Source organism: Acinonyx jubatus, chromosome D3 (genome assembly GCF_027475565.1).
Source record: "Acinonyx jubatus isolate Ajub_Pintada_27869175 chromosome D3, VMU_Ajub_asm_v1.0, whole genome shotgun sequence".
In the NCBI taxonomy this organism is placed as follows: Eukaryota; Metazoa; Chordata; class Mammalia; order Carnivora; family Felidae; genus Acinonyx; species Acinonyx jubatus.
In genome coordinates, this window is record NC_069392.1 from 28,947,971 (window position 1) to 28,964,995 (window position 17,025).

General features: G+C 46.9%; 1 protein-coding gene and 1 long non-coding RNA gene across 4 annotated transcripts in view; one reads left to right on the forward strand and one right to left on the reverse strand.

Moving 5' to 3' along the window:
- Positions 1-16,855, forward strand: part of DGCR8 (DGCR8 microprocessor complex subunit) — a 35,432-nt gene extending 18,577 nt beyond the window's left edge. For all 3 annotated transcript variants that reach the window (XM_027049714.2, XM_053205833.1, XM_027049716.2), the window contains 5 exons: positions 11,260-11,360; positions 11,691-11,797; positions 13,555-13,682; positions 15,105-15,218; positions 16,200-16,855. In XM_027049714.2, coding sequence (XP_026905515.1) covers positions 11,260-11,360; positions 11,691-11,797; positions 13,555-13,682; positions 15,105-15,218; positions 16,200-16,283 — 534 coding nt within the window. In that variant the 3' untranslated portion in view covers positions 16,284-16,855. The remainder of the gene's footprint in view (positions 1-11,259; positions 11,361-11,690; positions 11,798-13,554; positions 13,683-15,104; positions 15,219-16,199) is intronic.
- On the reverse strand, positions 533-16,281 carry LOC128312373 (uncharacterized). Its single transcript, XR_008291591.1, has 2 exons — positions 3,031-16,281; positions 533-2,780 (listed from the first exon to the last, which is right to left on the reverse strand). It is a non-coding gene; the product is annotated as an uncharacterized LOC128312373 (long non-coding RNA).
- Positions 16,856-17,025: the final 170 nt, after the last annotated feature.

The following is a 17,025-nucleotide window of genomic DNA, read 5'->3' on the forward strand; positions in this document are numbered from 1 at the left end:
TTTTTTTTTTTTCTTTTTGGAGGGACTTAGTCAATTGAAATGTAATTACTGATAAGGTAGAATTGATATATACCATTACACTGTTTGCTTTCTGTTTTATGTCTTTTTGTTCCTCAGTTCCTTCGTTACTGCCTCTTCTGTTTTAAATACTTTCTAATGTACCACTTTAATTCTCTTGTTTCTTTCACTGTATATACATATATTTTTAAATTTTTTTAACATTTATTTATTTTTGAGAGACAGCGTGAGCAGGGTAGGGGCAAGAGAGAGAGGGAGACACAGAATCTGAAGCAGGCTCCAGGCTCTGGAGCCTGACGTGGGGCTTGAACTCACAAGCCGTGTGATCATGACCTGAGCCGAAGTCGGACACTTAACCAACTGAGCCACCCAGGCGCCCCTCCCTGTATATTTTTAAGTTATTTTCTTAGTGATTGTCATAGGGTATAACAGTAATATCTAAACTGAAAACAATCTAGTTTGGACTAATGCCAACTAACTTCAGTTGTATATAAAAATTTTGCTCCTATAGCTCTATTTACCATCACCTTTATGGTTATGTTGTCACAAATTACCTCTCTGTATGTTGTGTGTCCACAAACATGGATTTATAATTATTGTTTTACGTAGTTGTCTTTAAATCTTTTTTTTTTTTTTTTAATGTTTATTTTTGAGAGAGACAGACCATGAGTAAGGGAGGGTCAGAGAGAGAGGGAGACACAGAATCCGAAGTAGGCTCCGGGCTCTGAGCTGCCAGCACAGAACCTGACACAGGGCTCGAACCCACGAACCGTGAGATCATGCCGTGAGCTGAAGTTGGATGCTTAACCGATGGAGCCACCCAGGCGCCCCTAAATCTATTTTTTTTAATGTTGGTTTATTTTTTTCTTTTCTCTTTTTTTTCTCTTTTTTTTTTAATGTTTATTTTTGAGACAGAGACAGAGCATGAATGGGGGAGGGGCAGAGAGAGAGGGAGACACAGAATTGGAAGCAGGCTCCAGGCTCTGAGCCATCAGCCCAGAGCCCAACGCGGGGCTCAAACTCACGGACCGCGAGATCGTGACCTGAGCTGAAGTCGGACCCTTAACCGACTGAGCCACCCAGGCGCCCCAATGTTGGTTTATTTTTGATAGACAGAGACAGACTGCTAACGGGGGAGGGGGAGAGAGAGGGAGACACAGAATCCAAAGCAGGCTTCAGGCAGAACCTGATGTTGGGCTTGAACTGACAAGTTGTGAGATCATGGCCTAAGTCAAAATTGGACTCTGAGTCAACTGAGCCACCCAGACGCCTCTATATAGTTGTCCTTTAATTCAGAAAGGAAAAACAGAATTAGAAACAATGTATGTTTATATTGTCTTTTATTTACCGTAGTTAGCTTTATTTTTTGTAATGTCCTCAATTTGTTTATGGTCTACAGTGTCCTTTTATTTTGGCCTGAAGGCTCTTCAGTATTTCTTGGAGGGCAGTTCTATTACCTGTGGATTCTCTCAATTTTTGTTTATCTGAGAATGTCTTAACAATTCCCTTTAAAAAAAAATTTTTTTTTAATGGTTATTTTTTGAGAGAGAGAGAGAGTATGAGTGGGTGAGGGGCAGAGAGAGAGGGGGAGACAGAATCTGAAGCAGGTGCCAGGCTCTGAGCTGTCGGGACAGAGCCTGATGTGGGTGCTCAAACCCATGAACCATAAGATCATGACCTGAGCTGCAGCTGGACGCTTAACTGACTGAGCCACCCAGGTGTCCCTTAATGATTCTCTTTTTGAAGCATAGTTTTGCTGGCTGGGTATAGAATTTTTTTTCAGTTTATTTATTTACTTTGAGAGAGAACCAGGGAGGGGCAAAGAGAGAGGGAGAGAGAGCAAGAATCCCAAGCAGGCTCCACACTCAGTGCAGAGCCCTGTGCGGGGCTCAAAGTTAACAACCGTGAGATCATGACCTGAGCCAAAATCAAGAGTTGGACGCTTAACTCACTGAGCCACCCAGGCACCTCTGCATATAGAATTCTTAGTTGACATTGTTTTTCTTCATAGTGGTGATCTGTCTGCCTTCTGGCCTCTATAAGGAATGAGAAATTGGCTGTTAATCTTACTGAGAATCATGTTATTGATGAGTTTCTCGTACTGTTTTCAGATTTTGTCTTTGGCCTTTGACAGAAATGTGTAGGTATAGATTTCTTTAGTTTATTCTTTTTGGAATTTGTTGAGCTTCTTGGATACGTAATGTTTTCCATCTTTAAGAAGTTTCAGCCTTTATTTTCTCATAATTTTTTTTGCCCTTTAGTATCCTCTTTTTCTGGGAATCCCATTATAGGTAACCTAGTACACTCATGGTATCCCACAGGTCTATGGGGCACTGTTATTTATTTACTTATTTTCTTTGTCTTAATTGATAGTCTGGTGAGATACTGTTCTTATGCTTTCCTTTAATTCTTAGATGTGGTTGTTTGTTTTAGTTTTTTGAGCATATTATAGCTGGTGTATTTTATTTATTTTTTAATGTTTATCTTGAGAGAGTGTGCAAGCATATGCATGAGCACTTGAGTGGGGGAGGGGCAGAGAGAGAAGGAGAGAATCCCAAGCAGGCTCCAAGCTGTCAGCGCAGAGCCTGATGTGGGGCTCGATCCCACGAACTGTGAGATCATGACCTGAGCCAAAATCAGGAGTTGGACCCTTAACTGACCAAGCCACCCAGGTGCCCCTCCTTAAGGATGGTTTGTATTGACTACTTTTCTTCATCTTGTACGGCATATACATTTGTGTTTTAGTTCATGTCTCGTTAAACCTGGGCATTTTATTTTATTTTTTTTAATTTTTTTTTTTTTAATGTTTATTTTATTTTTGAGACAGAGAGAGACAAAGCATGAACGGGGGAGGGTCAGAGAGAGAGGGAGACACAGAATCTGAAACAGGCTCCAGGCTCTGAGCTGTCAGCACAGAGCCCGACGCGGGGCTCGAACTCACGGACCGCGAGAGACTGTGACCTGGGCCAAAGTCGGCCGCTTAACCGACTGAGCCACCCAGGCGCCCCAAACCTGGGCATTTTAAATAATGTGGCAACTGTGGATATCAAGATTACCAGTTAGAGGATAATTTTTTTAAAAAAATATTTATCATTTTTGAGAGAGCACAAGCAGGGGAGGGGCAGAGAGAGAGGGGGAGACATAGAGTCTGAAGCAGGCTACACGCTCTGAACTGTTAGCACAGAGCCTGATGCAGTACTCAAACCCACTAACCACAAGATCATGCCCTGAACTGAAGTCAGACCCTTAACCGACTGAACCACCCAGACATCCCAAGGACATATTTCTTGCCTCACAGCTCTGGAGACTGGACATCTAAACTCAAGGTGTCAGCAAGGTTGGTTTCTTCTGAAGGCTAGGAGAGAAAGATCTCTTTCAGGCCTCTCTCTGTTTGGAGATAACAGTTGGAGATAACTGATAACAGTCCTTCTCCTTGTACTGTGTGTTTGTTTCTGAATCTGTTTATAGGGACAGTAGTCATATTGGATTAGGGCCCACCCTAATGACCTCATTTTAACTTGATTATGTCTGTAAGGACCTTATCTGCAAAAAAGGTTATATAATGAGGTACTGGAAGTTAGGATTTCAGCCTATCAATATGTGGGTGGACAGAATTCAACCCATAATAGTGTGACTTTCCTAGACTATTTTGTGAAATCCAAGTCAGAGATTTCCTGACCTAAATCAGTAAGTCTCCCAGCCTCTTTATGCGTGTTGGGGTCACCTTTAATGCTCTAGTAGTTGACATTGTGCCTTAGCCTTTACTTCCTTCCCACTTGCACAGAGCTTCTGAGTCAATCAGGAGATTTGGGCCTTCCTAGGTCTTTCCTGGGCATGCAAGTGGCCACCTAGATCTCCAGACAAGTTGGAGCTTTTCAAAGCCTCTTAAGGGCATCTCATTCTCTAGCTTTTTCCTTTTATGTTTTCTGACCTGCCTCTTGCTTGCCAGCTGGTATCCCAGCCTCAGGCAACTGCAGTATGAAACAGTTGCCACTGATTATTTTTGATAGATTTCCTGGGGAATTGGGCTGTTTTCCCCGAATGAACTCTGAGTTGGGTCGCATAAAGGCAAGTTTTACAATGAGCTTTTCTGTAGAGCTGCCACACGGACCAGACAGCAGTGGTTCTCTGGGCTTGGGGTGTTGGGGAACCAGTTTGCCTTCTTCAGTGAACCAGCCTTGCTGGTTCCCAAGGCTACCACAGAGCTGGGAAGAGAAGACAGGAATGGGCCAAATTTTATAAATAAAATGCTACAAAGCTCATTGTTCTTAGCAAAATTCAGCCATTTTTTTCTTGAATAAATGCTCCCCAGATTGTTGTCTTTAATTTCCAGAATTCTGAAAAAGTTGATTTTGACAGTTTTAGTCAGTGTTCTTGTTGATCCTGTGGAGGAGCAAAATTTGGAGGTTTTTTTATTCTGTCACCCTAGAACTGGTATAGGCTGCGTTTAAAACTTTTTTTCAACAACAAAAAAGACAAAATATAAAACAGTATTCACCTGGGTGACTCAGTTGGTTAAGTCTGACTTCAGCTCAAGTCATGATCTCATGGTTTCAAGCCCCACATTGGGCTCTCCTATCAGCGAGGAGCCTTTTTCTGATCCTCTGTCTTTTCTCTCTGCCCCTCCCCTACTCGTATGCGTGCACACTCTCTCGAAAATAAATTGACGTTAAAAAAACTAAACATTTTTTCCAATCTTTTTAGACTGAGACTATTCTAAAATATGGTAAAGTGCCCATGGCAGTTTAAATTGCACTCGGGTGTCTATTTTTTGTGCTTTATTGTCATAGATGGGCCATAGACAGATCACAGAGCCCACTCAGCAAACAAAATCTCAAGAAGGCTAGCTCCTCCAGGAAAAATCACATTTTCAACTTTATTTCTCAATAACCTAACTATGGAACAGTGGTTGTTCAGGGAGGCTTCCAAGGCATGTTGGAGAACTTGTTACCTACACCTCTACCCATAGCCTGCCAAGGCCCTTAGGATTGGTTGTTGCAGTTGATGATGCATGGGCTATATAGGTTGCACACCACCATTCTCTGATACGGGGTAGCAGAAACTGGAAGGGGTAGCTATGGTTCTGGTGCTGGGAGTCAGCTTGGCCTAGGCAAGCAGGGGATGTGCGGCTCCAGCAGCCTTTTTGGAAGATGGAGCTTTGCTTTGTCATAGCAGCTCATCTCAGTAGCCTCTGCTGTTGCCCAATGCAGTGGGGATGTGTGTCTTACCTGTCTAAGCATGCAGCACCCATGCCCCACTGCCTATGGCTATTGTGGTAAAGTTTAAAGTAACTCAGTAAATTATAGTTGATTTAAGAAATTTTTGACATGTTGAGATAATGGAAAATTCTCCAGGGTTAGTACAGCAAGTGTTAGGAACACCTGGTTTCAAGATAAGATCCAAGATGGTCTCCATTTAGTGTTGTGGCCTCTAAGATACCAGCATCTGGCTTGGTTGGTTATTAACTGAATGAATTAGCATTTCAGTCCAGTTTTTAATCTGAAAGTCTCTGTGCTTACTGTTGGCTTTAGTTCACTTTTGTATTTGGCACCATTGTAGTTCCCTAAGCAGGGACCTCCCAGTTTCATTCTGGCCAGCTTAGGGACCCAGGGGTGTTCCATGGCTCTCCCAGCCTTGTGTGTTGAAGAGTGGTCTGTCGCTCCAGTTACCTGCTCTGTCCCAGCTGCTTTTTGCAGTCCCACCACCTGCATGTGGCCTCATATGTGGCTGTCTGGTGGTATACACTCTTGGAGGGCTACAAGCTTGCCCCAGACTGTGATGTCAACCCTGTCTCTACCTCATGCTTGGTGGTCAGAGACTGGTGGTTACCTCTTCTCTAGAGTGCATGGTTTTGATGATGACCAGCTGGCAGTCTTTGTGCTCAGTTCTTTCATTTTCCACCTTTCCTCCTGCCCTGTACAGTCTGTAAGGTCATTGTGGCTGCACCCTTGTCCCTGGAGCCTTTTACATCAGCACCTCTAGTGAGGCATCTGCTGTGACAGAGACTGCAGGTTTCTGGAATTTGTGCCTCAGGTTGTGCTGGATAGTAGGAAGATTCAGGATCTGGCCATGTACTCTGGGGCTCTTCTGGAAAGTGAGGGATCTTTCCAGAAATAACATCAGAAAGTAGCCTGAGAGGGGTGCCTGGGTGGCTCAGTTGGTTGGGTGTCCAACTTCAGCCTAGGTCATGATCTCGCTGGTCCCGAGTTCTGGCCCCACAGCAGGCTCTGTACTGACAGATCGGAGCCTGGAGCCTGTTTCGGATTCTAGGTCTCCCTCTCTATCTCTGCTCCTACCCCACTCACACTCTGTCTCTCTCTCTAAAAAATAAATAAACATTAAAAAATTAAAAAAAAAAAAGAAAAGGCAAGCTTGAGAGAGGAGGTCTTCCCAGGTAGAGGAGGCTATGTGGGCAGCTCGGAAATCCCAGGTATAAAAGTTCCCTTGTACACACAAGGGACTTTTTCATGTTGGTTCTCCAATTCTCTGACACCAGCTAGGTGTCTGCAACTTTGCTCAGTTCTTACACTATTTACATGGAGTTGGCTCAGTTCCAAAAGACTGCCCACACTTCACATTCCAGCCACAAATGGGGTGCGCAGGCCACCCACATTGACCAGCCAACTACAGATTCAGGGGTTTCCGTGACTTCCCTTGGGTTCATTAATTTGCTTGAATGAGAACTTTTTTAGAATTTGCTCTCAGAACTCAGGGAAACTCCTTACGTTTACTGGTTTATTATTAGGAATACAAATGGACAGCCAGATGAAGAGGTGCTTAATCATGGTTGGTCTTTCTGGTGACCAGCCCCCTCATGAAGCTGTCTAGGCTCTGCCCCCCACCATGCCTAATTAGCATAAACTCAGATGAGGTCCAGAGGGATTCCTTTGAATAACAAAAGATACTCCTATTAGGAAATTCTAAAGTTTTAGGCGCTCCCTGAACTGGATACAAGGACCAGATATGTGTCTGATGACCAAAAATGTCCTCATCCTCTGGAGAGGTTTTTCTTCACACTTAGAATTTAATTGTATATGTGTGTACTTATTTCCCATTTTAAAATTTTTCAGAGAAGAAAGTAGCTTTTCTGTCAGGTTGAAGGTACTAGAGCAGCACAATCATGACTGATAGGAATTGCTGTCTTGCTCCTGAAAAATTGTGACAGTGTTTCTGTCACATCCTTGTCAGTAGCTTGGTGGGTGGGTGGTGGTGCCCTTGTGGAGGAGGTGTGGCTCCAGAGTTCCAGCTGTGGGGGCAGGATGCCAAGGTTGGCTGGGCAGGCCCTGGTTCTTTGGGAGCTCTCGCTATGCACTGCTGTCCTTGAGGTACAGTGGCACAAAGTCCACATGCAATGGTGGTGTGGATATAGAATATCCAGAATTCTAGAATTGCCATGGAAGCAGAGGCTCAGGGCATAGCATGTTTGGTGTTGATTAACAGATGAGCAGAACTGGTACTGAACCTTTTCACAAGACCTGGGGTGATTTCTTCTTAGTATTTTATAGCTTTTTAGGTAGCTGTGGGTTGTGGTTGGTTCATGCTTGTTCTAGAATTTAGGCATTAGTGACTTGGTTTTTTTTGGTTCCCTTCCCCCGCCCCCGACCAATTTAGGTTTTAATAGAGAGTTCAGGGCACTTAGGTGGCTCGATTGGTTAAGTGTCCGACTCTTAATTTTGGCTCAGGTCATGAGATTGAGCCCTCCATCAGGCTCAATACTGATAGTGTGGAGCCTACTTGGGATTCTCTCTCTCCCTCTCCCTGTGTCCCTCCCCTGCTCGTGTGTGTTCACAGTTGCTCACTTTCTCAAAAAATTTAAAAAAATTATAGAGTGGTAAATGCACTTTTTGGTACACTTCTGTGAATTTTGAAACGTGTAGTTTTGTCATATAACCAACAGCACAATCAAGACATTTTCAAATGTTCTCCCCCTCCCAGTTTTCTTAAACTGCCCCTTGTGCCCCTTTGTAGTCAAAACTTTCTTTTTACCCTGGTAGTCACTGAGCTATCTCTGTAGGTTAGCCAATTCCCAAATGTCTTATCAGTGGAGTCACAGGGGAGGTAGCCTTAGAACCAAGCTCCAACTCAGTGATGCACTTGAGAATCATCTGTGTTGGTGCTGGTGTCGATGGTTGGGTAATTTTTGCTGCTGAGTGTGCCTATTGCAGGGCAGTGCCTAGTATGTTCTTCTCACTTGAGGGGTGTTGAGTGCATTTCCATTTTTGGGTGATTAGCATTTGGCTGCTGTGAGGCTCTCCGGTTTTCCACGTGAGTGTAGCTAAGCACCCAAGATGGCCTTGCTGGGCTGTATGATAAGTATATGTCCAACTGGGTGCCTTTGCATGTCTGTCGAGCCAGATGAGCATGTGTGTGGGGGTCTATCTCTGTACTCTGTCTCCTTGATCTGTGTGACCTTTCACCAATGCCATACCTTCTTGATGACATGAATTCTTGGAATCCGTGCGAACCCTCAAACTTTGTTCTTTTTCAAAAGCACTTTTTGGTTACTCCAGCTACTTTTCCCTTCCGTATAGAAACAGTATGTTAGTACAAAAAGTTCTGTTGAGATTTTGATTGGAATTGTGTTACATCTGTAGATAAATTTGGAGAGAATGGACTTCCTAACAGTATTGAGTCTTTCAGTTCACAAACCCAGTGTATCTCTCCATTTATTGAAGTCTTTGATGTCTTTTATTAGTGTTTGGTCATTTTTAGTATGCAGATCTTTCACATGTTTTACTAGATTTGGACTTGAGTATTTCACATGTGTTTTGGAGCTGTTGTGAGTAGCACTTCAGTTTCAGTTCTGTTGATTGCTAGTGTATAGCAATCTCATTTACTGTCGTATATTGATCGTATGTCTTGTGGCTTTGCTGAACTGCTTTATTAGTTCCAGTAGTTTTTCTGTAGATTTCTTTGGGATTTCTGTGTACAGACCAGGTTGACTGTGATGGTTTGATTTCTTCCTTTCCAATCTAGATGCCTTTTGTTTCTTTTTCTTGCCTTACTACTCTGACTAGAAGCTCCATTACATGTTGAGTAGCAGTGGGGAGAGTGGACATCCTTGTCTTGTTCCTGATCTTGGGGTGAAGCATACAGTCTCTGACCATTGAATATGATGTTAGGTGTTAGTTGTTTGTTGATGCCCTCTATCAGGTTGAGGAAGGATTCTTCTATTCCTTACCAATTGATATTACAGACTTTTTCCTCCTTAATTTGTTGATATAATGTATTATGTTGATTGATTTTTTTTTTTTTTTTTTTTTTTTAACGCATTCCTGGGCTAAGTCCTTTCTTGGGCATGGCATAGATTTGTTTTTATGTGTTAATGGTTACAAATTGCTAATACTCTATGTAGGATTTTTACACCTGTGTTTATGAGGATTATTAGTTTGTAGTTCTCTTTGGTGTTAATAAGGGTACTGCTAACATCATAAAATGAATTGGCAATTGTCCCTCCTCTTGTGGTGTTTTGAAAGATTGTCTAGAATTGGTATCATTTTTTTTTTCTTAAATATTTGGTAGTTGTTGCCAATGAAACGATCTGAGTGTGGAGTTTTCTTTGAAGGGACCTTTTAACTACAAGTTCAACTTCTTGAATAGAGCAGTTTGGGTAATTTGCACCTTTCAAGGAATTGGTCCATTTTATTTAAATTGTTGGGTTTATGGGTGCTGGTCTGTCTGTGGTGCTCTCTCAGGGTCTTTCAGTATCTGTTGGGCACCAGTGATCCAAACTTCTTCTGTACTGTTGTCATTGGGCCACTTCTGCCCTTTGTACTATAGTCTCTATATGCTCCTTGCAGGTTAACCTGCAACATGTGACTGTGGCTCTTGGTGCAGGTAATTGTGGTATGGGCCTTTGCCAGCGTCTGTTGGATATCTTTGGGCTTCTTAGTGTGTGTTCTTCTGCCATGTGTATGTCTGCCTCGGCTCTGTCAGGGAGGATCGTGGGTACACAGGTGGTCTTGCTCAGTCTGACCACAGGTCCACAGCCCAGGTGCCGACTGCTGGTTAGAGACTGGGTTATCAAAAGGCTGAAATGAGAGAGCCAGCCACCATGGATGGGTCGGCTGCCTGGCTAGCCACTAAGGTCTAGGGCCTGATGTCTTGGTGAATAACTTTCCCTGGAAACTGATCCATGCTGATGCAGATGCTCGTAAGTGGAGGTATCTTGTGGGGACCTGTTGGAAACTGTAGCCAAATGAGAGTAGGGAGATTTCTAGCTCACCAGAATCAGCAATTCCCTTTAGAAATGGCACCTTGCTTTCCTTGACTCAGTCACAGTCCGCTGAGAGAGGAACCCCTGCCTCCCTGCCCAGAGTAGTGTTCTTATAAGTGTTATGTTCTTGTAAGAAGAGGGTGGGAAGTGGAGAGAGGGCTGGGTGGAGTTGGGAGTGATGCTAAAGAAAGCTTGGTGCTGCCAAAACCTGGGAAGGTCCAGAAAGAATCTCTCATAGAGGTTTCAAAGGGAATATGGCCTGCTGACACCTTGCTTTGGGACTTCTGGCCTCCAGAATTGTGAAAAAATAAATAAGCCACCCACTTGGTGGTACCTTGCTATGGCAACCCCAGAAGCCCAGCAGTCCCCACCAGGGAGGTGGGCTGTGCTGAGTGAACTAGGCCACATCCTCCGTTCACAGAGGGCGGCTCAGCAGAGGCCCAAGTCTGGTTGGGGTCAACGCTGCCTCCTGGCTGCTGCCTGCCACTGTTGTGCAGAACTTCTCTTTTTTCCCCTCAACTGGTTAAGTGGTTTCCCATTAACTCTTTAGTTGTTCTGTTCTCTGGGCATAGCAGTTGGTCTCAGAGCTAGGACAGGATGACTCTGTGTTTGAAACAGGAGCCAGGCCAGGCCCTTCACAGCCTTCAGAGAGCTTGGCCTTTTTAGAGTGCATCTCTTTTGTCTGATTTACCTTTTGTCTTCTATAATCTCATTTATGATGATCTTCAAAATTTTTTTCTAAGGTTGTCTGTCTTTAGATTTCTAATTGATCAGACTCAGATTCAGAAAAGGCTCCCAGGCAGCACCAGGCTTTGCCACCCCGTTGCAGCATACTCTCCAACCTAGCACAGCACTGCTTGTCCTGTCTCAGAGGGGCCGCTGGACAATGAGGTGGGGGCGCAATGTGCTCTTCAAGGCAGTAAAGATGACAGGAAGCTTCTGGGGGAAGCAGACAGCATGGGGAACAGCTCCGTGAGGCCAGCAGGCTCGGTCCAGCACTTAGGAGTGGCTGCTTTGTTTTGTAGTATTTTAACCACATCAGTATCGAGGACTCACGGGTCTACGAGCTGACCAGCAAGGCCGGACTGTTGTCTCCCTATCAGATCCTTCACGAGTGCCTTAAAAGGTAGGGCGGGTGCTTCCCCTTCTGAGTAGGGTTGTGTGGGGGCTTTTCTTTTGGTGCCCAATGTCTTTACTAGCTGTTTATCCTGGTTCAAGAGGTGATGCTAAAGGCCAAGCCATTGCAAGTATTCCCTGTGTGCACAGGAGCCCCTGTGCCTGCTGGTCAGTCAGAGCCTGTGAGATCGGATCAGGAGAATCCCCTCCTTTTCAGCTGAGATGTGCGGTTTGGGGAAAGGGTTGGCATTGTCTTCATTGAGCCTTTAAAGCCTATCCTGAAGCTGTCATTTCTTCGTCCTCAGCTGATGGCACTGGTTGTCTATGTTTTTCCTTTAAGAAACCATGGAATGGGTGATACATCCATCAAGTTTGAAGTGGTTCCTGGTAAAAACCAGAAGAGTGAATATGTCATGGCGTGCGGCAAACACACAGTGCGCGGCTGGTGTAAGGACTGCCTCCCTCCTCCCTGTCACCCCACTGCAATTTCCCTTGACCACTGGGGAGGTTGCACACTGCCATGTGGCCTGTCTGGGAGCCCTGAGCCTCTGGGGCTTAGTCTCAGGCCACTACCCTGGCATCACTCCCAAGCTCCTGCCTTGTGTGCTGACCACCCGCAGTCCTCCGTGTCCACTGGCATCTATCGACCTCTGTCTGAAAGCCTGTCACTCTGAGGTGGGACTGTGGTAGTCCTGCCTGTACCAACCCTATCCTCCTAGTTCCTGGGCTTGGGCTGGTCACTTTGGCTAGGCCATGTTTTCCCCCTCCCTGCCACTAGTGCCCCATCCAGCCCATGGTCCCTGTGGCAGGAGGAGGGATGTCCTAGAATGGCAGCAGAGCCCTTGCCCTGCCCTACTCTGTGTCCCTGTGCTGGGTGATATGCCTGCCCCATTTCTGGTCTTTGTGTACACCACCTGCAGTATTTACCAAATTTGGTTGGTTATTTATTTTTAACTTCTTTATTTAAAAAAATTTTTTTTATGTTTATTTTTGAGAGAGAGAGAGAGTGTGTGAGCAGGGGAGGGACAGAGAGACAGAGGGAGACACAGAATCTGAAGACAGGCTCCAGGCTCTGAGCTAGCTGTCAACATAGAGCCTGATCCAGGACTCGAACTCACAAACCATGAGATCGTGACCTGAGCCAGTGGATGCTTAACTGACTGAGCCACCCAGGCGCCCCACTGAATTTGGTTTTTGAAATAACTACATTTTATTTTATCTTATCTTATCTTTTAATGTTTATTTTTGAGAGAGTGTGCCATGTATGAGTGGGGGGAAGGGCAGAGAAAGAGGGAGACAGAGAATCCCAAGCAGGCTTTGCACTGTCAGTGCAGAATCTGACGTGGGGCTCAAACTCACACACTGAGGTCGTGACCTGAACTGAAATCAAGAGTCAGATGCTTAATTGACTGAGCCATCCAGGCACCCCTAAAGTAACCACTTCTGAAAACAACTTTATTTTAAAAGAAAACTTTGTATGACTACTATAAACACAAAACCAGTGCTATGTAAATTAGAAAGTAACACACAAGTTGGCCTTGGGAAAATCACAGAACTCACAGACCTGGGTGTCCCCTGTGATTCAGCAGATATTAGTCCTCACTGAGACACCTTCTGGAGCAGGCAGGTGTGGCATAGAAGGAGTGCTGGCACCATTGACCTCCCTATCTGGGAAGTGTGGCCACCTTGGTCTGTCTGGCCATAGGCATCTCCTGGCACTCAGACCCACTCTGCTCCCTGGCCCCACCTTCCCTCTGCATACATAGAAACTCCTCTTTCAAAGTTCATACACCCTCTGGAAACTCCTCTGGGCTTTCTGGCAGAGCGTCCCTCCCCTGTGCCTGTCCCCAAGGAGCCTTGGGCTATGTGCTTCATGGTACTTGTTTTGCTTGTCTGTATCTCTGGAAGTGTAGGGTGTGGTGGGAGGGAGGCCTTGTAAGTTATGACCTTGGGCCCATTCTGATTTTCTGAAGCCTTTGAGGGAGCTGTTCTGCTAAATGGGGTTAGGGTGGGTCCTGGTCTCAGCTTTGTAAGACTCCAGTGCCCACTGCAGTGGTGGAAGACGTCTGTACCCCCTCCTGTAGAACATGCCGTTTGCTGGGTGGGGGAATGGCAGGTGTGTCTCCTCTCTAGGCAAGGTGGCCATGTTGACAGCTGAATGTTCTAGTGACTCCCTCTCTACATTTCCTCTTCCTTCCTCACAGGTAAGAATAAGAGAGTTGGAAAACAGTTAGCCTCTCAGAAAATCCTTCAGCTGCTGCATCCACATGTCAAGAATTGGGGGTCTTTATTGCGCATGTATGGTCGCGAAAGCAGCAAGATGGTCAAGCAGGTAACCAGGCTCCTCCCCAGGACCTAGGGCAGCCTCTGTGCTTATCATCCTCCCTCCACCGTGGCACACCTGTTTGAGGTCCTGCTGTCACCGGAGATAGTGTTGGGCAGCTCTGCTCTTGTTCAAGGCTGCTTCTCAGGCGCTCTGCTGGGCCATGTCTGTGACCTTGGGGGTGGGAGGTGGTCATTCATGCTGTGTCTCCCTCCCTGAGAAGCCTAGGCCTGGCTCTGGCTATGTGGGGTGAGCCTGCCCAGCAGGAGGTACAGGTGGTGAGTGCTGCCAGCCCCAGTGGAGAGGAAGCTTCTGAGCTGAGACCTGGTGTCTCCCCTTCCCCCACACCGGAACTGCAAGCCCTTGGATTAATTTGAGGACCCCTAGAAGCTTAAGGGAGAGTAAGAGATGCAGGCCACCTCTTCCTGCTTATGAACACCAGTTTTTTTTAACTAAACACCTGTGCACGTCATGTGTTTAGTTTCTGATGTTTTGCCGAGATCAAGAGATTTAAACCAGTACCCTTAGGTTTGTATGTTTTGTGGGGTGGAGGGAAGTCCTGGGAGGTGTTTACGTTTATTTTTACCCTGATGTTTCCAGAAATAGTCTGGGTTACCTGCATCCCAGTGAGGGGAGGGGTGGCCATGTGGCATCTAAGGAGGTGACACTGGGCCCCCAGGGTGCTTAGAGAGGAACCTCCAGATATGTGTTGCTGAGAAAACTCCAATGACTGCAGATGAGGCTGATTTCTGCCTTCATGTGCCTTTACTTTTGTGCTGTATCTTGTTTGGGCTAAGATTGAGAAAAGCCTGCTTTGGCCTGTGAGTGGGAACTCTCCCTAAGTTGGAGGATGAGCGTCCAGTCTAGGCACAGCCTCAGCCTGTATCTTTTGGAGGACAGGTGGAGTCTGACACTCGAAGGCACGGCAGGCGGCCTCAGAGATGGCCTTTTCAGACAGGAAGGGCCTCAGGACAGCTTGATCCTGTTCTCAAAGTTGGAGGGTTTGCAGATATGCAGAGAGCGCAGTGTCTAGGGCTGATGGGCTCCCAGCTGGGCCCCAGTGCCAGGGTTTATCCCATCGGGCAGCATGCTGTCCCTGCTGGTGGAGGCCGTACTCTGATCGTTCCACTCTGAGGGTCTGGGCAGTACGAGTGCCCAGCCGATGGTAGGAGTGGAGGCAGCTGGGTGCCAGGATGCCTTTGCCCCATGAAGGGAAGAGGCTGTGGCTTCTGCCTGCTCAGGGTGAGGCAGAAGTGGGGGTAGTATGGTCAGAAAGTGAGCTGGGCAGCTGTGGACTGGGACTGGTCTGCGTTCTCTGTGGCTGTGTCAGCTGCCAGGTGTGGGTTGGGAGTGCAGCTCTGGCTGCTGGCCGTAATATGTCTGTGGGGCCTGCCCCAGGCAGTCCTGAGAGCAAGGTGCTGTGCTCCCCAGGAGACCTCGGACAAAAGTGTGATTGAGCTGCAGCAGTATGCCAAGAAGAACAAGCCAAACCTGCACATCCTGAGCAAACTACAGGAGGAGATGAAGAGGCTGGCTGAGGAGAGGGTGAGTGTGCAGGCCCGGCCAGCACCAAAGGCCCCTCCGCACCCTCATCCTCTTGCCTTCAAGGGAGGGGAGGGGCACCTAGCACAGCCACGTTGGCAGCTGTGGGAGGGAAGTCAGCCTCAACACTTCTAGGGTAGATGTGCTTTTCCTTGCGTTTCAGCATTCATGACATTTGCATCAGATCAATTCACTTTTTAGTTACATTATAGAACTCTCAGCCCTGGCCTGTGGTTGTGAAGGACCTGTCTTCTGGGTATTTCCACTCAGTACTCAGTTTGAAGGCAGGGACGTTATACCAGCCAGGCCTCCCATTCTCAGGGTCTTGTGGGACACAGACTGCCATCCTGGGCCGCCTCTTCTTTGGGTCCTTGTCATTTCTGTGAGGGAGGAGCATGGTTCACACAACATTGAACCTGGGTAAGGCTCAGTCCCGATGAAGCTTCCTAAAACCACTTGCCTGAGGGTCTTCTAGGCTAGGACCTTGTGAAGCTGTGGTATTTGCCTGGAGGCCTATATAAAACCCCGGGGAGAGGGAGGTGGGGAATGAGAATCTGTTGTATGTTTGGCCTTTCTGGTCCAGGAGATACCTCAAGTTGGGGCGGGGAGAGAGAACCTGCCCTCAAGTTGGGATGGGGAGAGAGAACCACCTACGTGATTGTCCCTGGTGGCTGTAACTTCCTTGGCCCTTCACTTCTGGGTGTGTGGTCTGCTTCCCAGGGAAGCACCAGCACACAGTTCTCGGAGATGGCATCCAGGGAGACCCAGCCAGCCCCTATCTGGTCCACTCCTCAGACCTTCCTTCCTTCTCATGTGGTGTAGTGCAAAGCAGTGGTGCCCTCCTATTCCAGAGGCTACCTGGTACCACTGTGCTGAGCTTGCCCCCTCACATATCCACCCTGCCTTAGGAGCCTCTTGCCTGAAGTTGCGCTTGGCCACATGTTCCTACTTTGTTGGCATCCCTGACCTTTGTTGTTCTTTCAGGAGGAGACACGAAAGAAACCCAAGATGTCTATTGTGGCGTCTGCCCAGCCTGGTGGCGAGCCCCTGTGCACTGTGGACGTATGAGGGAGGCAGCAGGGTCAGGCGCGGGGACTGCCAGCTCTGCTGCCAGGGAGACCTCACGCCACTCACTCTGCAGCCTCGGGCCTCCGATCTGAGTTCCTCCCCTGCGGCCAGGCTTCTGCCATCAGGGCCAGAGGGGTGGGGCTCTGGTGCATGGGGACAACAGGGCCACGAAGCTCTTCCTTGGGGGCCGCCCACAGGTCTGAGTGGGCGTGTTCAAGGATGGACTCTGCTTGTCCACACAGGTGGAAGCCAAGAGCTTGACAATAACTGTGGATAACCTCTGCTTATGTGGACTTGCTGCAGACTGGTTTGATGAAGGTTTTCATGTGTGTCAGTACATAACATGCACTGACAAATGTCAGATAAAATGAGAAAGTGGTGGCAAAGTTCTGTGGTACCCTGTGCCCAGGGTTCCCGCAGACCACTGCAGGGACCTGGTCAGAAGGCGCACGCTGGGACCCCCATCCCCTTCCCTGCCTCTTGTGTTTTCCCTTTTTCTCTGAAAAGGTTACAACAGGAAGGAGTATTTCAGACCTTTTTGGTTTAAAATAAACACAATTTTAGAATCAGAACTATTTTTCAGAGATTGTAGGCAAACCCTCAAGGTGATTATTTGCCATCCTTGAAATGCATTGCCAGTGTTATGCCTGGCTTGTTGCCCTGGTCCTGGGTTGGCGTGCGGTCCATTTTTGAGTAAGTCTTAATGTCCTAAAAACACGCCTTCTTAAGACACTGAGGCCCC